This window comes from Gobio gobio, assembly GCF_949357685.1.
Source record: "Gobio gobio genome assembly, chromosome: 16".
Classification (NCBI taxonomy): Eukaryota; Metazoa; Chordata; class Actinopteri; order Cypriniformes; family Gobionidae; genus Gobio; species Gobio gobio.
Genome location: NC_137109.1, coordinates 39,381,473 through 39,404,837, shown reverse-complemented (window position 1 = coordinate 39,404,837; position 23,365 = coordinate 39,381,473). Strand labels below are relative to the sequence as shown.

Here is a 23,365-nt window from a genome sequence, read left to right as displayed (position 1 = left end):
CACATTACATAAATGCATCTTCTGTTTGAAAAGAAAATATCATTAGTAAGTAGGGGGAAAAAACAGTCTCATCACTTTTGGTGGGGTTCACAGTGTTGACACGTTCTTTGAATAGACTAGAAGACTAACAATTTCCAATCACTATGGATTTGTACAATCACAACAGGCTACATATCACAACAACAGAAGCTTTTGTATGTCTGGTAGTCAAAGGCAACAACAACTTAGTAGTAACATATTTTGAAGACTTTATATCACTCTGACACGTCTTTATCAGCTGTTTAATGTTTGGGAATCGCTGGCATTTAAACCTGATCTCAAGCGATGCAGTAGCCATTAGTAGCAGACGAGATAAGAGATAAGAGATAAGAAACCCCCTCAGTGATCACGAGTTTTGATGTGGTGTGAACAGGTTTAAATGTCGGGGATTCCCCACCATCTGACATCCGATGAAGCGCCATGGAGAATGAATTCAAAATGACATTTGACTGACTTCTACCAGACATTACACAATGACCTGGGTGTATAAACATTTTCACAGATAGAGACTCTGTCTAAGGCATTAAAGAAAGATGGAACGTTTTCAAACCCATTTTTCTTTTGTTTGAAAACCCAAACAGCCAGAGGCCACTAACGTAACCGGAACACCAAGAGATCAAAAACAGTCTGAATTGGCAGTATTTGTAGTTCTTAGCGGTAGATGTTGTCTCTTTTTAAGGCATTTCATGTAGTTTCTATGCAGTCACACAGAATATTATAATGTGGTAGAATAAATGATGTCGGGTCGATCCTTTAGAATGATCTTTGTGGTGCTTTACGAACTAGAATCAAGAAGCAGCAACACAAATTACGAACAGCATCGCCTTCTCGTTGGACCTTTAAAGTTAGAGGAAAGATAAGGAAACCAAACAACAAATGATATCACAGATTACTGTATCTCCACAGTCACAGATGCGGACGCATTCAGTAATTTCATCCGGCAGCCACTAAGAAACAGATTTTTGCAACATCACAGTTTTTTTTTCTTCAACATCGTATGATGATAAAATAGGGGGCAGCACTTTAAATTCAACCTTATCAGAGAGAATAATAGCACCTCATTTTTAGGCTGTCTTTATGAACATCTGACCAATCTGACACGAAGAAAGGAAGCTCTCATTATTTACAGTGGAGGGAAACGGATACATTCATGTTGCTATAGCGGATCATATTCTTAATCACATTCAGTGGAACAAATTAGGAATTGAGGCAAATGACAAACCTGATATTTTGAAGAATTCAACCAACTCTGCTGCCTAGTGACTACTAACCATTTAACACAGAATTAAACAATAAAGCATGGAAGAATCCCTCATAATTCACTGGGTAGGTGTGAATTCCCTGGAATGTATTGACAGGAAGGAATAAGGATTATATTCATCCACAAACCCCGTTAACATCAAGTAAGTGCTGCAATCTCTGTGTGAGCTGATCCGGACTGACAGTAGGGCTCACTCCTCACCTTGATCCATGATTTGAGTGCTGAACGTTGGATCTTTAGTCCCCCAGGCCATTCTGTGTGCCCTTAAGATAGAGATCATCCTGAGAGAGCTCGTAGCTCTCCATGTATAAACTACCACTGCTGCTGCTGCCGCTGCCCCCGTTGCCCAGGAAAGTGCCTACAGCCCGGCCCTGCCGCGCATGCCCCACTGCATCGCTGAAGACTTTGTTTATCTGCTCCTCAGAGGGCATCCACCAGTCAGGATTAGAAGCACAGTGCATCCGGATAAACTCTGAGGGAGGGAACGCCGTGGGGCAGAGATGGATGAGGGAGATAGACAGAACATTTGAGAAGCTAAATCAAGTTAGAATTATTATCGCATTGATAATCTGATAAATAAAGGCCTAATCAAAAAAGGGTAAGGGTGTGTTCACACTTGTTGTGTTTCTCTTGGTTCTATTGGGCCGGATCAAAAAGAAAATTATGCATTTAGTCCTGGTTCGCTTAGCATTAGGGATGCCACAATTCTCAATATAATATTGAACCTTTCGGTACGGCATTCACGGTTCAATACACGCTTGTGAATTGCGTTTTTTCGGTTTTGCATTGAATTAATTATTTTTCTGCAAATTCTATAATTTTCCTCCATCCCAATATTGAACAACGCGACATACATTCACATCACACGTTAGTGGTAGAGTTATACTCACGGAACACTATTCACAATCACGAACGTTCATTATTTGCATGCGTTTTAAAGCCTTGCCGGTTCATTCGCGTGCGCGGTTTTAACATACGCTTTTCCGAGTGCGTGCACTAAACGCCTGTCAAACATGTGATTACTGAACTAAGTAGTCGTCTAATTACGATAATACTGTCAAATACACACAAGGTTAACATAAACACAGTTGGATATGTCTAAAGTGAAAGTAAAATCGCGTGTGTCTATTAGATGCACGGAGGTCTTACATTGACAGCAGGCAGCCTAGTGAACATGCTATCCTTCAGTTCACCTCTAAAATTATGTCATTATTTACTCACTCTAATATTGTTCCAAACCTGTATTCATTTCTCGATGACAGAATTTTCATTTTTGAACGAACTATCCCTTTAATATTAATACAACAAAAGACAACGAGAAAATCACTCAGTAGCTTTAATAAGAATCAATGTATATTTTATAGTGAAGTCTATGTAGTGTATTATGTTTACATTTATTCATTCAATTTCATACTTAAATGCTGCTGTACAGCTCTGAGCTGCCAGTGTAAATCTTTATATATATTTATTTTATATTATACAATACACTAGGAATGTGTACAAGGTTTTTTTTAAAAGTAAAGTTTAAAGTTTAAGTAAGGCTTTTCAATTATTTTAAGTAAAATAAAGAAAGAGTATGCAATAAAAAATGTTTTTTTTCTCCTTAACCTCTTGCTGTTCTTGTCGCCTAGGAATAGAATAGCAAAAAACCGAACCGAACCGAAAACCGTGGTTAAAAACCGAGGTATGTATTGAACCGTGGACTAACTGTATTGTTGCATCCCTAATTCACACTGTAATTTTTTAAAGCTGCAGTGCGTAATTTTGGTGTGTCACAATGTAAAACTGCCAAACAAAGTGTTTAAAAATGCAACAAATACAAAAATGCACAGTTACATTAAAAGGCAGAAATCTTTAAGATATCAAACAATACAACAAGTAAATATTGATTTGTATTTTCCGTTAAAAAATAGCTATAAAAGTTGTGTCCTCACTCAGGCAGTGTCATGGGCAGCTTTAACTCTGAGGAGGATTTACTATTTCCTGCTCATTGTGGATCTCACAGTAGGACACATAATTTCGGTGGAAACGCGGCTATAGTCCTGGAAGTTATAGATTTTTTTATATTTTAAACAAACAGTATTGAAGTCTCTGCGGTCACAGCCATAACATGTCAACTCCATCATCGCAGTGTAATAGTTTCTGTAAATAGTTGTGGGATAAATCTTGCCATTTCGATATGTTTATTAAGGCAGCTACAACTGAGGAAAAAAACCTAAATTGCTCCACTGTACAACACGTGATTAAAGTGGAAAAACATTCAATTTTGTCAACTCAGTCAGGTTTTATGTCTGATAGTTGTCTCAAAAAGCCTGTATAATGTGATTTAATACGTTTTTTTTGCATATGGGGAATCCTTCTAATGCTGTTTCATGATTCTATTTACATATACTGCATATTTGGCCTCAGCTCAAACTTTGTCAACACGTCAGCATTTGTCAACTCCATCAGTATTTTACACTGTCAGGTGAAGGTTTTTGTTCATTTTGAAAGAAATGTCCTATTCTTTTTTCAATATATTGTGTAAAAATGTTAAAACCAATCAATGGAACTACATGATGACATGTCTTAATTACCTAAGAACATTGGTGATATACGTTTAATATTAAAAGTAGGGAGGAGAATTAAGGAATTTAGAAACTGGGTTGTTCATAATAGTGTGAAAACAAACAAAAAAATAAACAGAGAATGTATTTTATGATGATTTAGATCCTTTACTGAACACCAGTATTACATAACTGAAGATTTTACATTGTTTTTGGATGGATTAAATTAAATTAGCATGCTTTTTAGTGTGTCTGACGGAGTTGACACAAATTAAGAAATGGACTGAATAAATATAATTTTTTAGAAAAAAGATTGAGACCTTTGTCTACAAAAATACCAATTTTCAATAATGTAGTGTTAGTTTGTATTTTTTTACATTTTAAAACATGTTTTGTCCCTTATCTCAAGAATCAGTGACCTGTGTGACTTGTCATAGACATAAACAGAGAAAAGTAGGTCCGGCTACAATGTTTTTTCCGCAAGACGGTTGCAGTTCAGTTTATTAAAGGGTTAGTTCACCCAAAAATGAAAATTCTGTCATTAATTACTTACCCTCATGTCGTTCGACACCCGTAAGACCTCCGTTCATCTTCGGAACACAAATTAAGATATTTTAGTTGAAATCCGATGGCTCAGAAAGGCCTCCATTGGCACAATGCACGGTTCACTCTCAAGACCCTTAAAAGGTACTAAAGACGTTGTTACAAAGTCCATCTCATTACAGTGGTTCTAAAATAACTTTATGAATCGGCGAGAATAGTTTTTGTGCGCAAAAAAAACCCTAAATAACGACTTATGTAGTGATGACGATTTCAAAACACAGCCTCATGAATCTTCGAAACGTTATGAATCAGTGAGTCGAATCATGATTCGGATCGCGTGTCAAACCGCCAAACTGCTGAAATTTGGCGATCCAAACTGCTCATTCGACTCACTGATTCATAACGCTTCAAAGCTTCATGAGGCCGTGTTTTGAAATCGTCATAAGTCGTTATTTAGGGTTTTTTTGCGCACAAAAACTATTCTCGCCGAAGTTATTTTAGAACCACTGTAGTGAGATGGACTTTGTAACGACGTCTTTAGTACCTTTTATGGGTCTTGAGAGTGAACCGTGCATTGTGCCAATGGAGGCCTTTCAGAGCCATCGGATTTCAACTAAAATATCTTCATTTGTGTTCCGAAGATGAACGGAGGTCTTATGGGTGTCGAACGACATGAGGGTAAGTAATTAATGACAGAATTTTCATTTTTGGGTGAACTAACCCTTTAACCGCTAGAGCGCCAAAAGTTACGGACTGCAGCTTTAACACCGAACCTAAAGTAAAAAAAGTATATTTTGTTACAGAACATCCAAAACAATGCTTTGTGCTGGGCTAAATGCGCTCGTTGTATGTGCGCATATGTGATGGGATTTTTACACTCATGAACATCTTATAAAATGTGTAAAAGAGTCAAAACAGCGGCAGGAATTCCTCAATTGCACACACAAATGAGGATCTGCTGAAAGAAGACGCGGTTCTGATGCCTATACCGAACTGTAATAGGCAACATCGTGACTATGACGAGAAAAAAAACAGGTCATTTTAAGGGGCACATTGTGTGACCTCACGTCCTGGTCTGTGCTGTGTTCATATTTTAGTCAAATCGCACCGAAGCAGACCGAGCCCCATCTTTTCAGCAGTCTCGGTCCGTTTGTTTGGCGCGCACCAGTGTTCGGATGGCAGCGTTCACAGCTATTCAAATGAACCGCACTAACAGAGCAATCGCACCAGAGTTTGTTTTAATCAAACCAAACATGCCAAATGTGTGAACACACCCTAAAAACACTTTTAGCTCACTACCTCTGAGACAAGTGACCTTGACAGGGTTAAGAGGCCGTCTCTCCGGTCCCGTTTCCCCTGTGTGTACTGAACGTTTCCTCTTCCCCAAACCGCATGAGTATTTTAGCTCATCTGTGGTGAACACAAACCGGATAAGGTAACGCAGGAGCCGCCGGCCATCTTTTTTTGAGGAGTTGACTGCCTCGTCCCACTGCTTATTGGTGATGAAGAGAGGGTAGTTCCCCAGAAGCTGTTTACTGCCCTATTTCGAAAAGACAGAGATTATAAGATTATAGATTGCAGAGGGGAAAAATCTTTAATGCTGTCTTTAATCTTTAATGCGCTTTAATGCATCAACATTTAAACAGACGCTACACTAAATATGGTACCTAAAAGCAAGCAAATTCAATATAAAGAACTGAAACTTTACTGTAATACTAATAGATTCTGTTGCTTTTAGTTTTATTTAACAGTTGGTCAATATGATATTTTCATAACCCCAGATTAGACCTTCATTTGAATGACAGTTTCAGTTCATGTTCCATAACAGTGTCTTGCGTAAACTTGTGTCACTGTGGTTTCATGACATATTTTAACAGACTATTTCAATCTTCTGTCAGGCTCACCTCTGTAAGCTGCTCTTCGGGCTGGGGCTGCACAAATTGGTTGTAGTGCTGAAGAACAGTCTTAAAAAAGTCCAAAACATTCTGGCAAGGAGCTGTTGAAGGCAAAACCAGCAAAACTTGTTGATTGGTGAAATTTTAGTTTCATTTAAACCAACTGGGCTGAGCTGTTGCACGTAAGCCAAAGACAATGAACGGTTAATGGTGAAACGTGTCATTTATTTTCAATCAAAGTTTTATACCATATGAAATGAATAGTTCAATTTGAAATTACTACTCACACACTACTCACTTTGTGGCTTAGAAAAAGCTTTTGTAATCTTCATAAGGGGTTTCCCCCTCCATAGTGGCAATTCTGAGAGTACATCATTGTCTCGATAACCTAACTTACTAACTTTCAGTTGTGAAATAATAAATTAATCATATAGGTGACAACATACTGTGAAACGTTTTTTTTTTTTTTGTGCTGGGGAAAAATGAATCGCATCCAAAATAAAAGTTTGTGTTTACATAATATATGTGTGTGTACTGTGTATAATTATTATGTATATATTTAAGAACATTTTTATATATGTTCATAAAAAAACTTATATTTATATACAAGATAAATTATATATACAGTAGCCTATATAGATGCAAATATTTCTCAAATATATACATGCATGTGTGTGTATTTATATATACATAATAATTATACACAGTACACATGCACATATTATCTAAACACAAACTTTTATTTTGGATGCGATCAATCACAATTAATTTTTCCCCAGCACTAGTATTTTTACAATGGCATCCAAAACGTAATTTTTCAATGCATAAAAATAATTTCCTTTGCTAAGACCAGGTATGTAAACAGCCAAAGACAAAAAAGGAAAACATGTACTGTATTCCCCCAAATATGACTATAATAATAATAATTTTTATTTTAACATTATTTAAATTATAAAAATGAAATCTATAAGGAAATATAGTTGCTAACTGTTGCAAAAAACATGTACTTAATAATAATACTTTTATTTTACAGAAAAACTGCAATACTATTATTTATGGCTTTCTTTGCTTTCAAAAGTTAAATTACAAAGCTTTTATTTAGGCAAAAAAGACCTTAAAGCTTCTCTTTTGTTGACAACCGATTTTTAAACGACTCTCATTACAAATTCACGTAATGCGAATCTACTGTGCAATAAATATTTAGCCTATTACACTGTGCACCTTTAAAAGTAGCTTAGGATAGCAATAATAATTTAGTGAACATTTTTACAAAAACATTTTAAATATGAAATCTTATAGTGGATTCTGTGTCTAATATCAAGACTGAAATAAAACTAAATCATCAAATAAAGTTTATACCTGGTATGTTGTCCATTTTGTGTCTCAGTTCCTCATTTTCCTGCTGTAAACTAAGAACTTCCTGTTCCAGCTCCATACAGCGTGGACAACAACTTTCCTCCTCCTCGTCTTCCTCAGGCAGTGTGGATGAGGGGTGTCCGTAGGACTCCGACGGGGCTGGTGAAGCCCAGCCGCCTAAGTTCTGTCTCGGGGACCCTGATGCTGCCGGCTCAGCGTCTGCTGGGCGGCACCGTTCACTGTCTGATGACTGGGGTCCGGATAGAAGGTAGTTCTGAAGCGACTCTGTGAAAATCCGGAGGAAAGCGGAAGTCTGCTGCTGGTTCCAGTGGTTGCCCCGTTGGGTGTCTTCACCTGGGTTCTCCAGGGATGACTCCTCTGACCTGGGCTTAGAACCGAGCCTCTCTCCGGAAGACAGGCAGCTGTCCTCCTGTTTTATGAGAGTGGAGATGGAAGAGGATGGAGGGGCCAGGGAAGGCTGGGGCTCAAGGAGCCGTCCGTTGGTGTTGAGGAGGCTGAGCACTCGACTGCACTGCTGGGCAAAAGCATCCAATATGAGCCGGTTTTCTATGAGGAGAGATCAAAACGACAAATAAGTAATTTCATTTTTCATATTCAAAGAAACAGTTTAACCATAAATGAAACTATAAAATGTATTTCAAAACATACACAACATCCGTCAAAGAAAAAAAAAAAAGAGCATCGCTTTTATACAATGAAATGAAATGGTGACCACAGGTATTTTCAAGGCAAATTTTTTATCTAAAATTTTTTTGATGATTTTTCAGTGCTATTTTGTATCTCAGTTATTCTGCTAAACTTCTCCTTTGGTGCTCTATGGAAGTAAGAAAATAATATATCCCTTTAACGCTACTACCTCATTTTTTTGTACTATTCTGTTTTAAATAATTTCATATTTAAATTTAGCCTAACATCACTACATCATTGCTTGCACGGCATCTTTATGAACTATATTTTGGCTTTTTTGTTGTTGTGTCCTTCTTGTCCTCCATTTGCACTTTCCATCATTTTTATCTTTAAGTCTGAAACTAGGCCCAGCAAGCCTACAGATTTAGAAGATGGAGATAAGGACGCTGTGAATCTGCACATACACACACACACGCACACATACAAATGTCTCATTTACATGGTGTCACTGTTCTAATAAACACTATTCATTTCTTCCAAATCCTCTAAATATGATGAAAAGAAGCAAAGAGATTAATAAAAGGAAAATGCTGACCAACCAACCGCATACAATTACTCTGTCTCCCCACGGCCTTCTAGCCGCGCCCAGATGCAGAATCTTAAGAGGATGATTATGAATTTGCCACCCTCACACAAAGACACAGGGCAGACAATTATCAGCTCAGGCAGTCGCTGTGGCACCCGTATGACTGACGGCTCGAGCCTCCGCCGTCGCCTGGATGTGTCTATCAGGCTTAAGCAGATGTGGCCATTTATTAACATGCACAGCATCTCTGTTTACCCCCAGCAAGATGGATTTGATATCATTCTCCTCTATCTTCCCCTCTCCCCTTTCCTTTGCCGCCGTCGTTCCCTCTTTTTCCTTTCTCTTCCCCTCTCTCCTTCTCTCCCTCCCTCTCTTCCCCTGTTATGCCATGCAGAGTGAGCCTCATGAAATTTCATTAAACACAACATGTGCCGCAGAGCCAAATTTATGAGCCACATTTGTTTTAATCACAATCCCTTTGGAGGAGCTTTTAAATGCAATTTGGATTATTGCACTGATCTCAGAGCTGTGTCCTTGGGTGTCTACGGCTCCTTTCCCCACAGCTAAAAAGATGAAACCATTAGCACTGTCTGATTGGCCAAAAAATCCCCCATGTATTCTTTTCTCTGTGGATATTCCATAACAATAAACCAAAAGGGCTTGGTATGAAATTAGAACGCACTGTTTACACTGTGAATTCCGATCTTCATCAAGTGCAATTCATATTTAGTGAACAGCCTGAAACCCTTTTTAAGGATGTCAAGGTGAATTTCAGATTGGACTCTGCATGTTAAAAATGCATTAAAAGACAAAAAATGCGCATGGTTGACCAATATCCAATTTTCCATATCCAATCAAAAAATTTGTGTGGAGACAAATAGATCAGCTGAATGTTTGTGCAGACTCTGAGGCACCCTGCTGTATGATAATGACACAACTTCTCAATTTGTGAAGGCCTGGGGCTCAGATGAATGAAAACAATCTCCGGTAACAAGCACATGAAAAAACAATTACTGAAGTTGACAAGTTTAGGTAACTCATTGAGTTGGTGAGAAAAACAAGACACTCCACAGAAAACGAACAATACTTGATGAGACTTTCATGTTTATTACCTATAGCAACAATTTGATTGTAAAACTCAACCACTCTTCATCACTGATACTCATTATGCTCTGTTGGACAGATCAGCAGTGATCATTTAAGAAATTAACTAGGCCGGTGTCAACAACATGTGTTAGTGATATAAAGATTTTGGTAGATACAGAAGACCCCCAATGTCATCTCAAAGTGTATGACAGATGCAGAACATGTTTAGTGCAGGGGTATTATGAAATTGTTAAGCCACTTGTTTTCACTGATGTGAAATTAAGCATGTCGAGTCGACAATGTTTGAATAAGTCGCATTATTTGGGCGTGGGTCTCAAAATATCCATGTACTCGCGTGAGTCGCGTTTAAAAACAATTGTCATATGAAGGGGGAAAATACACTTCCCTTTCTCATTCGGTTGTTCGAAGTTAGACCGTCTCAGCTTCGCGATGAATTCGTGGATAAAAGTTTCTTAGGCAAACTTAGGTTCACTTACCTGAGCTTATTCCATAGGTGCAGTCTGGAGACTGGTGGCTGAGCTCGGCGCGACCCGCCGGGTATCTGCCCGAATCCTGGCTGGCGACCCTCCTCTGGCTGCCAAATGATGCCGCCGCCACTGCCGCCGTGGCGCTCCCCGCTGATGATGCCGCGCTGGATGTCGCGACTCTGCTGCTGGGCCTGATTTCGCAGGGGAGACGGTGCTGCTGACTGCTGCTGATGGAGAGGCAGGCTTGAGGAAGCGACACGCGCTGTGAATACTGTTGCTGCTGTTGCTGAGGATGACTGAGATGATGAGGATGCTCTCCGAGCTGCGGGATGTCCACCATTGTGGGTCTGTCATATCTCGCCTTGCCCGCCGCGCGCTTGCTCTGGAAGGTCTTGAGGGAGCTGTACGGGCTCCGCTGCTGCTGCTGCCTGCAGATTTTGGGCACAGAGAGACCTTCGTCTGCTGGTAGCATCTCCTCCTCCATCACCCTCGGACTTGAGTGTCGTTCTGTCCCGGTCTGGTTAAATCAGTTATCCCAGTGTCTCGCCGTCTTGCTCTGTGTCTCAAACACTTCTAACTCTGTCTGAGGTACTCAGAGGGTGGGTGACTTTACTGACAAGTCATTGCTCCAATCCCCTGGCGGTAACAGCACGCGCTGGTTTAATTCTACCAACAGGGGAATACCGGCGGCACCCGCACGCGCCTCGCCACTCGGTGTGTGTATGTGGCTTGTGCTCCCATCAGTGGCTCAGATGAGAGAGGTGCAAGATGATATGAAGAGGTGTGCATGATCCCCTCCATGTTTTTTCGCATAGCCATGTTGTTGCCTATTAGGGGTATGCTTTGTTTGCTGTTGTTTTTAGGCAGAACTGACAGGGGGGAAAAAGAACTTTAGGACTTATCAGAGCCAATTGGAAATACAAATTGAAATGCAATAATAGGCTAAACTTAATATTAAAGCCCCGCATTTACAAGGTTGATAAAATACAAAATTAATAAAAAAATAAATAAAATAAAAAAAAACACACGTGTAGGCTATTTTATTGTGATGTAATTGACATGTCCTATATAAAATTATATTGCTAATCAAATAAATAAATAGGCTACATACATATTTATATAATTTCACATTTCAAATGTGATTGCCCAGGATTGCCCTAATGTAGGCTATCAGGGCTGGATGGAAGCAAATGGGGAACAGTTTTCTGAATCTTTTTGAAAGTTGGAGTATCTTTGGAGCGGGTTTCTCTTACTAGTGTGCCAGGAGCGGGAAATGGAAAAGCCGAAGTGGAGCTGGACCTCGCTTTGAGCAGGGAAATGTTGCTGTCCGTTCCACGCATGCGTGGGTCCAAATCGGATTTTTTTTTTTTAGTCTATGCGCTACTTTAGCTAGATACTTTGTTGGAACTATTTTCGTTTACAGAACATAGCCTATGCCTTCCACTAACTTGGACCAGTAGTGTAAAAAGCATACTCGATATTAATTAATCATATAGAGGTGCTATAGCCTACTGAATATCAAGCAATAGCTACTGTAATTATCTCCCGCCAATCACCGGCAGCATGAACATCAAGACTGCAAGTGTGAGGATGGAATCAATAAATAGGCTAGGCATAGGATTCCGTCTACAGAAGCTCTTTAAAGGGATTGTTCACCTAAAAAAAGAGTAGCCTATTTTACTCACCCTCAAGTTGTTTCATACCAGTGTAAATTTCTTTCTTCTGCTAAACACAAAAGAAGATAGCCTATTTGGATGAATGAGTAGGCTAGCCAAAAAACATTTGATGAGCCCCATTGACTTCCATAGTAGCTATGAAAAAAAATACTATGTATGGAAGTCCATGGGGCTCATCAAATGTTTGGTTAACGATTCTTCAAAATATCTTCATTTTTGGGCGAGCTACCTTTGTGATGGTGTTGTACGCTATGTGTAAAAATGATTATGACCATTTAAGCCCATATTTCTTTTCAGAAAGTACAAACGAGCCTGTAAATATTGGCCTCCAGTGGTTTATCGGTTTACAAAAGACACTAGGCTAATGGCCAGAAGAGGGCGACAACATGACACTTATGAATTTAACAGCAACCCGTTATCACCGCTTTCCAAACTATACTGAGCGAATAATATATTCTGTGACTTAAAACCTTACGCTCTATGATTCAAACATAAATAAATGAAAACCAAATTTGATACAATTTGGTTTTTAATTTTAAATACAGCTAAAACAGTTTAAGTAGCCTAAAGGGGGGAAAAAAGAAACTCTTAAAAAAAAAACAAGTAGCCTATCTAATAAGAAAAGAAAAAGAAAGAAGCAGACCTTTCAATTAAATATATTGGACAGAGAATACACCTGAATTAGGTCCAGATGAAACACTTCTGTCCCTCTCTTGCGCTCCTCGGGCAACAGGACGCATATTCAAGCTAAATGAATGCGCGCGTCCGGCCAGCCAACAGCGTGCGCGTCACAGAAACGGAGCGGGTGCGAGTCTAAAACAAACTTACGAGAGCAGCACATTTGAAAAGTGGCTTCAGAGCAGACGCACGAGTCTGTGCAATCAGAACTTCTAGGTGGAAAAACGGCAAGATAGGAGCGTGTTTTTAACCTGTCATCGTATAGGTGACCGTTCATTATTTTACATCCACATGGATATCAAAAGGCCTATTCGATGAGAAGTTAACGAGACTAAAATGTCAGTAAACAGCGGATAGAATCATGGAATTTCTGGAAGTGATATTTTAAAACATTCTAAGACCGGAGTTGGATGATTCCTAATATTGGATTTGGACCACAATCCTTGGATTTAATTTCAGTGACTGATTTAAATCTTATGAGCTGATGGAGTATTTTCCCAAATCATTGCTAGTTCGTTTAAAGCTCGCTTAACCCCCAAACAGTTTATCGGGTGCGCGCTGTGAGGAACTGGCCAATTAAAGCGCATCTTGCCGGTATGGTGCGCCTGCTGAATTGCCTGGTCTTGGGGTATTTGACATGGAATCTGCGGATATCTGATGCCCGGGGAGAGTACTGTCACGGCTGGCTAGACAGCAGTGGGAATTACCATGAGGGCTTCCAGTGTCCGGAGGACTTTGATACCTCGGACGCGACGGTGTGCTGCGGGAGCTGCTCGCTGCGCTACTGCTGCGCGGCCCCGGACGCGCGTCTCGACCAGGGAACCTGCACGAACGACAGAGAAGTGGAAAACAACACACAATATGCTGCCCGTAAGACACAAATTAACTCAAAGTATAAAATAAAAATACAAAAATAAAAACACTCGGATAAAAAGCTGTAAAATTAACCACATTTTTAATAAAGAAAATAGGCTATTCTTCATTAGGCTATATGTCTGAACTGAAAAAACCGAACTACTATAACGTTTCTCATTTAGAAAAATGCAGTATTCCTGCAAAGTAGTTTTATCCTCTTTACTGTTAACTTTTTTAAAACAAAACTGTGAAACAAGGATTTCTAGATGTAACAGCGTGTTTTATGATAACTAGTCTAGGCTACTTGTCTAATTTAGAACAGGGATATAAACTTAAGCCGTGATGACATCTGGTTGAATTACTTATAATAGTTTAGCCTACTTGTTGCCAGCAAAATTATCACATTACAGAATGTCATAGCAGGATTATGTAACATTTTTGGTTTTAAGAATGAAGAGTGTATTACACAATGGATAAAACACCAACATCTATAAAGGGATTTCATGTGCCAGCACTTGCTATAATGTCTGACAGACTTATGTGAGCAGAGCAGAGGTTAACCTGACACACCTGCACGCTCTCTACAAATGTTCTCATCATAGTACGTTTTTTATCAGTTGCCAGATTTTCTTGATTTCTTAATCAATTCAAAGTGGTTGAAAAGTGCAATCACTGCAGGTGGTGACTGGCACATTAAAAATGTATAAGACAGCAATTAAACTTGCGTTTATTTAGTTGGCTGAATTAGTATTATAAGAAGAAATATAGTACATTAATACTACACATCTAATAACATACATCAAATTATTGCATTTTGATAAAGGCTTCATTAATGATTTAGACATGACCTGATTATCATTATGTCTCATTCCACATAATAGTGCCTACTGATCTCAGCTACATGTATTGAGTAGGAATAAATAATGTTTATGTTTGACTGACCAATCCTGCAGTCCAACATTCAGTTCACACAGACTTAAACTGGGTACACAAACTCATTTGGATGGTTTTTAAAGTCATAACCTCAGGCAAACAGTGGGAATATGTGCTTTAAATAATTTAAACCAAGTTTAAGATATTGAAAAGATAGTTAATGTGAATAAATGTAAAATATATTGAGCAGTAAAAAGATTCCCTTTACAAAAAGAAAATGTTGTATCTTGATTTAGCTCAGCATTGGCCATTGCTTTGCGGTTATGGGTGCTTTCAAAAGCAATATTCACCATTAAATAACCGTTTAAATTTAGTAACGTAGGGCTGTCAAAAGATTAATCGCGATTAATCGCATCCAAAATAAAAGTTTGTGTTTACATAATATATGTGTGTGTACTCTGTTAATTATTATTTATATATAAATACACACACATTCATGTATATATTTAAGAAATATTTGCATGTATATACATTTATATAATCTATAATATATATAAATGTTTTATATATAAAAATAATATATTTTTCTTAAATATATACATGTTTGTGTGTGTATTTATATATAAATAATAATTAACAGAGTACACACACATATATTATGTAAACACAAACTTTTATTTTGGATGCGATTAATCTTTTGACAGCCCTAGTAACAAGCAATAAATGAAATCATAAGCAACAAATATCACACATGTCCAATAAAAAGGAATTTAGAAATAACATTTGTGATAAGACTAATGATCATCTAAATCAAGTCGAGTCACATTTATTCCTTGTATACTTAGTTCAATGTTGATTCAATTCAGCTCAATAACGGTGTCAACGTTCGTCAATTATTAAATGAATTTGATTCAGTTATGAATAGTCATTATTCAGCTCATGTTTTGTTCTCGTCCAGCCGTGTCAATGCAGTGAAGTTGTTCATTTGACTGAATATCAAGTGACCTTTAAACCCGTGCCGTTTCTCTCTTCCAGAGCCCATCTACGTGCCCTTTCTGATGGTGGGCTCCATCTTTGTGGCATTTGTAGTGGTGGGTTCTCTGGTGGCCGTGTACTGCTGCACCTGCCTACGACCCAAGCAACCCACCCAGCAGCCGATCCGCTTCTCGCTGCGCAGTCAGGGCGAAACCATCCCCATGATCTTCACCACCGCCCCTCCCAGCCTGCGCACGCCGTCACGCCAGTCCAGCACGGCCACCACCAGCTCCAGCTCAGCGGGAGGAGGGAGTTCAGTCCGTCGCTTCTCCCTGGGCCGGGGTGACACACTGGGGCAGTGTTCGCAACAGCAGCTCCTGATGGTCTCATCCTCCTCAGCGTCCACTCCTGTGTCCGTGACCCCGACGCAGCCCTTACTGCCTCCACCTCCACCGCCCTACACCTCCCAGCAGGGCCTACAGGGCAGTAACTCACTCCAGCACACACACGGTCACAGCCAGTTACAGCTGCACCACCAGACCCTACAAAGCTCCGGGTTCCTCCTTCCACAACAATACTTCTTTCCCATACCGCAGGAACAGTTCTCAGGGAACAAGGGCTTTGCTGACTTCAGCCAGAGCTGACCTGGGCTTCTCGGCTGCTGCACGAAAAAGAAAATGGACACTAAAGAGTCGGTCATTCGCAATGCATTGTTGTAGAGTCATTTTACAGGGGGCTCCCGCTCAAGGAAACGGGCCCTAATACGTCTTTCAGCAAACTTGACGGGCACTTGTGAGACCGCAGCTGGAATTTAAGCCGCGTGGAGCGCTAACGCTGCTGAGATAGTGGACTATCAATCTGACAGACACTCAAGTGCTGGATACAACACACCAGAAAATGGACGCCTACTTCAAAGCACCTATATCTACAATTGATCGTATCTTGTATGCACTTTCAATCTGCTTCTATGATAAAAAGACATCTTATTTTTTTGAAAAAGTCCAGCTGTTCAACGACACTCCCTTGAAAATGTAGCCTCTGTATTTGAGGTCATTTGATATGATTACACACACACTTTTCTTGACAATCTCAGTCCTATTTTAGGGGTCGTGCACACATGTATGAAAGAGGGTTTTAAAGAAATTGTATTAGAGTAAAGGTTAAGTCACCAGACTGAGACAGAGATGTTTAAAACAGACATTCATCATGCGTTATTCTCGCTAATAATACATACAGTATCGGTCAGGAACACGTGTTAACATCATATGAACGCACAGCTACCCTTGGAAAACGTTTTTTAATGTTTGGAGAGCGTTCATTCTTCAATTTTGTATCATTTGTAGCAATCTGAAAGCCATTATTGGCTCAGTTTCAGATGGCAACCGTTCGTATTTTGTTATATTTGATATGAGATGTTTTGTAAATGATCAGGTGTATCTAAATGTACAGTCCAGCTGGAACCACATCATGTGACGAGACAGCCTTCAATTAAGTATTACGGTCTCTAACCAACAGTGTTTTTGAGCTAAATTAAACCGTTGTATCTTTCACCTGTGTTTAGTTGGTTTCACCACTCTGAAACAACAGAAATGCATTAGATTTAAGAATGCAAGACACATTCTATATTTCAAGAAACTGTATGATATTACTCACATAAGAGGTACCATTTTAGAACAGGATGACTTAGAATGTGACATTCCAGAAACGCATTACCAAAGATGGGAAAACTTGTTTTAACCCATGTACTAATTCTTTCTAGGGATACATTTACATCAAGCACCGCCAACATAAATATACAGCTGTTATTAAAATATTGAAAAGATAACACTGTCACTGACCAATAGAACAGTGAGAATGAAAAATCGACACTATAAGAGGATGTCATTTATTTGACGCTGCCTTTTCCTGTTTAGATTGATATCGCGTCCGGTTTAATGCCACACACGATGACCAGCTTCAGTGGCATTTTTTCTGTCCCCACTGAAAGCAAAATTCTGTGCATTTCAACAGTCACAGAAAAAGCTCGATTTTTAATATACAAAGGTTTGGGGGGGGGGGGGGGGGGTGTAATACTTTTATTCAGCAAGGATGCTTTAAATTGATCAAAAGTGATAGTAAAGACATTTAAAATGTTACTGAAGATTTCCATTTCAAATAAATGCGGTTCTGTAACTTAAGATTCAACAAAAATATTACGCAGAACAGCCGATTTCAGCAGTTTCTTCAACAGCATATTAGAATGATTTCTGAAGGATCACGTGACACTGAAGACTGGAGTAATGATGCTGAAAATTCAGCTTTACCATCACAGGAATAAATAATAATTTAAAATAAAAAACATTTACTTAAAATGATATATTTCCATATAGTACTGTTTTTTTTAATCAAATAAATACAGCCTTGGTGCATATCAGACACTTATTTCAAAAACGTAATATTTTTGACCCTAAACCTGTGAACGGTAGTCAACATATTTAGCATGAAAGATATTTTCTGAACATACAAACATTTGTGGAATACATTGGGTGTTCATGGGAAGTGCTGAGCCAGAATTTTCTCATGATTAAACAGTATAAACAGGTTTTGCTTACTGTAAACAAGACATCAAGGTCAATTTTAACGCCCTAACTGCCCTTTCAAGGGGATGGGCACTGCAGTGTGCACATAAAGTGCGTTGGCAAGTGCTGTGCAGATGGCCAAACAATGCTTTTCGAAAAGAGGACATGAAAACCAATGCACAGTATTCAACGGTTTACTCTCTTCTTAAGGCACAAACACTATATCGGCCAGAAGTGGAGATTTATGATTGGAAAATTTGAGAAATGTATTGGTCTAGACAGGAAATAAGCTCTTGGAAGTTTATGGTACGGAAACGAAACAGATTATTGCCAAATCATGACTGTGTTCAATGAATCCCCAATGGAGAGTCCGTACTGCGAATAGCCTACTCCATAAAACACACATGATCAGAGATTGTCCTGTTCCAGGACCAATATATCTTGGATAACCTTGAGGTTTCCCCAGGATATAATTAACACAATCTGGTGACGCAACAAAAAAAATGACAAGAAAATTACTTCAGTTGTAAAGTTTATTTCAGTAGTCCTTCATGGCAGTTAAAAGACAAAACACGTAAAAGTTTGCAGTTCCAACATGCTAAACAATCATTTAACAAAAAGACATAAAAGAAAGATTGGAAAGAAAACAAATAAAACACACAATAGAGAATTTGAAACCATATCAAAGTGCATTTTCATTCTTAAAGTGACCAACACTATAGAGGGAGATTCAGCGTACAGTTAACATTTAGGCTAAACCAAGAACGACTTTTCCATTCATGCAACCAGTCACTTTGACGGACGGGATTTTAGAAAGCAACAGTCCAAGCCTTTAACCAATGTCACATATTTCCAGTGTTTGAGTCAAACGACGCCACTGATCGGTCAAAAGCACAGTTTAAGGAACCAAATGCACAGAGCTGTTAATGTATTCTTGTCGCGTTAAATAAAAGACGTTTCGGGCTGAAGAAGAAGTAGAGTTACACTGAGATCTGAAACTAAATTAAGAACATGTACAGTACATCCATCCAGATAAATAATACTGCAACTGATATGAACTAGATAAGAGAATATTCATCACGTAAAAGATAAGAGTGCATTGCAACATCTCCAGGTCAAGCTTTAGCAGAGCTTCATACAAACCGTGACATACAGACACGTGACACACGCGCTCTCCTCTTTCTCTCTCTCTCTCTCACACACACACACACACACACACACACACACACACACACACACACACACACCTGTCGACGTACAGGGCCATGCAATGGCATACAGCTCACCGTTAGTATACCTGGAGTCGTGCAGACGGACGAAACAAGCAGCGTCACACAACCGGACACAGAGGACACCACACGCGTATCATCATTCGAGTCTCTCTGGTGAAACTATTGTAATACAGTTAAACGGACATGCGTACCGACGGGACCACGAGCACTCACGCAGTCACGCACGCAGCTCACATGCACATGCAGACGACGCACACGTTGCGCAGACTCACTATATAAAACGTGCTCTCCCACGGGGAGAAGAAAACCAACGCACAAACTCCACCATCAAATAAAGAAGCGTCACAGGCGACATAAGCTCATGAACCACGACCAGTTCCTGAAGGGAAACCACAAAAAAGAGGGACGACGTTTTCATTACAAAGCAGATCAGTCCAAAAAGTCACACTTAGTCCAATATAAAAATACAAATTCACAAAATAACTATAGAGACAAAGTTGTATCGATACTGTGTGGGTCTGGCGAAATCCTCCGTTCCTCCCCTATGCTAATGGCACTTATGCTTGAGGGATTAACTCTCTGTTCTGTGTCAAATAAACGTTATGGTGAACGTCTGATCGTCTAAAAGATTCACACGATGAGCTGGACGCATAAACGGGGCCGAGGTTCATTACGCTCGTGTAGCAGCCTGATACATCAGTATTTTGGTCTAACATGAAAGCGTGTTATAATAACGCTGCCTAGCTAGTCTCACTGGGGGGGGGGGGGGGGGGGAAGTTCCTGTTAGGCACCTTTGTGATCATTGCAGCCGTGTAAGATGTGGAATGCAGAAACGTGTTCAAGAAAGCCGTTGAAAAGTTGCCAATTTGTCAAATAAAAACCTGCTAGCTAAAAAGATCTGAAGAATCAGGCACGATACACAAAACAAAACTAAATACAATAAAATATACCCAGTAATTGGCTGAAGGCAACAACAAATGTAAGGCCTTGATACATTAGATGTAACGTGAAAAAATAAATAAATAATAATAAAAAAAAGTTATCAAATTAGTGCAGAAAGCATTTGAGGAGTGTAAAAACATCACGGATAACACCTAATTATTATTTTTAAATACATATTCTTTTTTTAAACAGGGACTGCATTCATAATGTTCTTTGGAAATTTCCGGTGATCTGGGATACGTCTTATTTTTTGGATGCGAATAAACTACCGAAGCATTAAAAACAAATAAAAAAAGGGAGTGTTTAATGTGCCATTAATGATTAGGAAGTCACAGTCAAAGACCATTACCACAAACGTTTCTCAACACCTTCATCACCACCCTCATCAACCCCACATTTTTGGCTGTAACACTCATAGCCGAAGGAATGGCGGAGGAGAGAGGAGAGTCAATTTTTTTTTTTTTTATGCTGTTCTCCTCTGTTTGACAGATCTGAAACCATACTGACCGCAGGCTGGGCGAAAATATGCTAGCACAGTGCTAGTGTCTGCTGTTGAACATACAACTACAGCACAACAGAACTTGATTTTTTTCCCTTCTCTCTCTCTCTTTCTCATACCGCTTCGTTTTTCATATCCGTTGTTGCCCAGGGTGCCCTGGGCTGGCCAAAGTTAAACTGACAGGCTTCAGCTCTCTGTCAGCCTTTAAAAAATTGAGTGACCGCTGAGAGTGGGCGGGGTCCAGCGAGTCGGATCTCACCACTCACTGGTCCGCTGCTTGGTGGTGTCGTAGGCTCTGATGACCTCGGACTGGGAGAGCACTCCGTTCTCATCCTGTGAGAATGCGTAGCCGTCTGTAAACAGGACCCAGAAAACATGCATCAGATAAATACACTCGACTAAACATTCTGCAGGCAAACAAATAATCCAAATTAAATCATATAAAAGCAAACAAAAACAAGCAATGAGATGAGGAAAAAAAAAATCTAATTCCTTCTGTTAAATCATAACCACAATTCCAAGCTGTGCTCTAAAATAACTAAATATTTCTGAAATCATATGACTATTCTCTATAAATGTGTGCAGAATTTAACAGTGTTTTACGTTTCTCGTTATTTATATATGTAAGGTCTCTAAATATCTAAATAATAATATTATTACTATATAAAAACATATTTTGTTTGATGTATTATGTGATTCTATTATATTAAATATTATTAGAGACTTATTTTTTATTTAATTATAAATAAATACATGGCCAAAGGCCCTGTCCAATTGAAATAGTGGACCCACTTTATATTATGTGGCCTTAACTAATATGTACTAACAATGATTCAATTATTGTGTACATAATGTTTTTACATTGTACTTGCATTAAAAAAATGACCTGCATGTAACTACATCTGCAATTCATTTCTGTAGTTACATTTATAACTACACTGTTGACACTTCCCTTACACCTAACCCTACCCTTAAACCGCCACCGCTGTCCATAACCTTACCCATATACCACCTCAAAATCAGTGTTTTGCAATACAATATGAACACACTAAGTAGATTGTACTTTTTTTTTGATGCAAGTACAGAGTAGTTAAGGTCAACTAATATCAAAAGTGGGACTGAAATAGTTTTTGCTCCGCAAGACAAAAATAGAAGGAACATTGTCTGTAAACTCTGACGAAGACTGGGAGTCTAATAAAGCCCTTACAATGCCCTACATTAACTAATGGGACCAAAATGGCTGAAAGCAGTTGTATTGGTCCAAATTAAAGGAGGTCTGTTGTCTGCAGAAAGACGCAGCAAAAAAGATATCAGTATGCAAGACATCCTGACTGCCTGCTTCCAGAAATAAACAAAAAAATTCAAATCGGTCTCAGAGGGGACCTTGAGAAGTGCTATGGCACCGTGGGTGGGCTGGCTGGGATGATTGGGGTAGTCAATAGTAATTATCTTGGCAGACTGCAAATGGAAGTTGGCAGGAAATAAGACACTGTGAGTGTTGTAATGTCAGATTATTGATTCTACCTGGAAGAATCAACAACATGTTCTAAGAAGAAATGTGGCTCATTTAATCAAATATGGTCAATAAAGTCTTTGAAGAAAAAAAAAAAAAAAAAAAGAGAAAGAAAATTCCTTTGATTTGGACTGGTCATTTTAATTTCTCACTCATAACTAGCACTACGGTCTCTAGAGCACTGCACACTGGGATTGGCCCTTTGATCTATGACTCACCTTATGTCTCAACTGACTCGACCTCTACCTGCTGGCCTGAGGGGGCACATGCAAGAGGCCGAGGAGGGCAATGCATTGTGGGAATGACAGTGGCAAATTGAAATGATTAAATATGACTCTGCCTGTCAATCAAAACACAGCAGCACATGCGCAGGTGGGGAATGGGAAGGACGTGATGGACAATGCAAGTTTAATTATGGTGTTAATATGTATTGTTTTTGTAAGGCCACTGGAATAATGTTTAGCTGTATGAGCTAAGGGAAGAATGCATATAACATCAGACTATCACTGAACGTCCCCCATCCTCACCTAAAAGCAAACACAAAAAAATAAAGCAAATAAAGAGAGGCAACAAACAGAAAAGAAATATGAATGTAAAACTATAAAGAAACGAAAAGGCAAGGGTTCTCAACTGGTTACGCTTCAGGAGCCAGATTTGACTTTGGACATCCACAGCTTATAGTAATATATTTAGTTTAAACAATAAAATGTTATATTGGTAAAAAATGTTTATATATATATATATATATATATATATAAAATTTATTTTTCCTTATTATAATTATTAAATGTATAATTAAATAATTTAATATAATTATAATTTAATTAAAAAAATATTCATTTATTTTAAAGCCTATAGTAATATTTTTATTTAAAAAATTTTTTTTATATTGATTTAAAATGAAAAACAAAGCTTACCAGTTGAAAAGCTTACCACTGAAAGGAAGCACATGAAAAGTGTAGCATAACAGCATAACCAAAGAGAAAATATTAGTAATGTGTTAAGACAGTGTGTTTATGTGTGAACTAAATTATGTGTGACTGTGCATATATGGCCTCATGAATCAGTCAATTTGGACCGCGATGTCGTCAGCAAAATTCTCCAGATTTCCACGGA

The 23,365-nt window shown here is 38.9% G+C and overlaps 3 protein-coding genes across 7 annotated transcripts in view; 1 reads left to right on the top strand and 2 right to left on the bottom strand.

The window, feature by feature from the left end:
* On the bottom strand, positions 1-11,288 carry bend4 (BEN domain containing 4). The gene is made up of 5 exons (XM_079838546.1): positions 10,458-11,288; positions 7,644-8,207; positions 6,294-6,385; positions 5,689-5,929; positions 1-1,772 (listed from the first exon to the last, which is right to left on the bottom strand). Exons 1-5 carry the CDS (start codon positions 10,930-10,932, stop codon positions 1,537-1,539), a joined length of 1,608 nt encoding a protein of 535 aa, XP_079694672.1. The 5' UTR covers positions 10,933-11,288; the 3' UTR covers positions 1-1,536.
* A 1,673-nt stretch (positions 11,289-12,961) lies between these two features.
* On the top strand, positions 12,962-17,054 carry shisa3 (shisa family member 3). Its single transcript, XM_079838687.1, has 2 exons — positions 12,962-13,672; positions 15,566-17,054. The coding sequence occupies exons 1-2, from the start codon at positions 13,399-13,401 to the stop codon at positions 16,147-16,149; spliced, it is 858 nt and encodes a 285-aa protein (XP_079694813.1). The 5' UTR covers positions 12,962-13,398; the 3' UTR covers positions 16,150-17,054.
* A 1,524-nt stretch (positions 17,055-18,578) lies between these two features.
* The window catches only part of atp8a1 (ATPase phospholipid transporting 8A1), a 166,080-nt gene continuing 161,293 nt past the window's right edge, over positions 18,579-23,365 (bottom strand). For 4 of the 5 annotated variants that reach the window (XM_079839789.1, XM_079839790.1, XM_079839792.1 and 1 more), the window contains one exon: positions 18,579-21,089. In XM_079839789.1, coding sequence (XP_079695915.1) covers positions 20,992-21,089 — 98 coding nt within the window. In that variant the 3' untranslated portion in view covers positions 18,579-20,991. Of the gene's footprint in view, positions 21,090-22,467; positions 22,777-23,365 lie in introns of those variants that run through there. The other variant, XM_079839793.1, reaches the window with a different exon arrangement.

Excerpts from the sequence above, each read along its gene's own strand:
- bend4 (XM_079838546.1), bottom strand. The coding sequence starts at position 10,932 with ATGGAGGAGGAGATGCTACCAGCAGACGAAGGTCTCTCTGTGCCCAAA. Across the intron at positions 5,930-6,293 it reads CCGAAGAGCAGCTTACAGAG|GGCAGTAAACAGCTTCTGGG; the intron begins GTGAGCCTGACA and ends TTTTCGAAATAG. Across the intron at positions 1,773-5,688 it reads CAAGGTCACTTGTCTCAGAG|AGTTTATCCGGATGCACTGT; the intron begins GTAGTGAGCTAA and ends TCCCTCCCTCAG.
- shisa3 (XM_079838687.1), top strand. The coding sequence starts at position 13,399 with ATGGTGCGCCTGCTGAATTGCCTGGTCTTGGGGTATTTGACATGGAAT. Across the intron at positions 13,673-15,565 it reads CAACACACAATATGCTGCCC|AGCCCATCTACGTGCCCTTT; the intron begins GTAAGACACAAA and ends TCTCTCTTCCAG.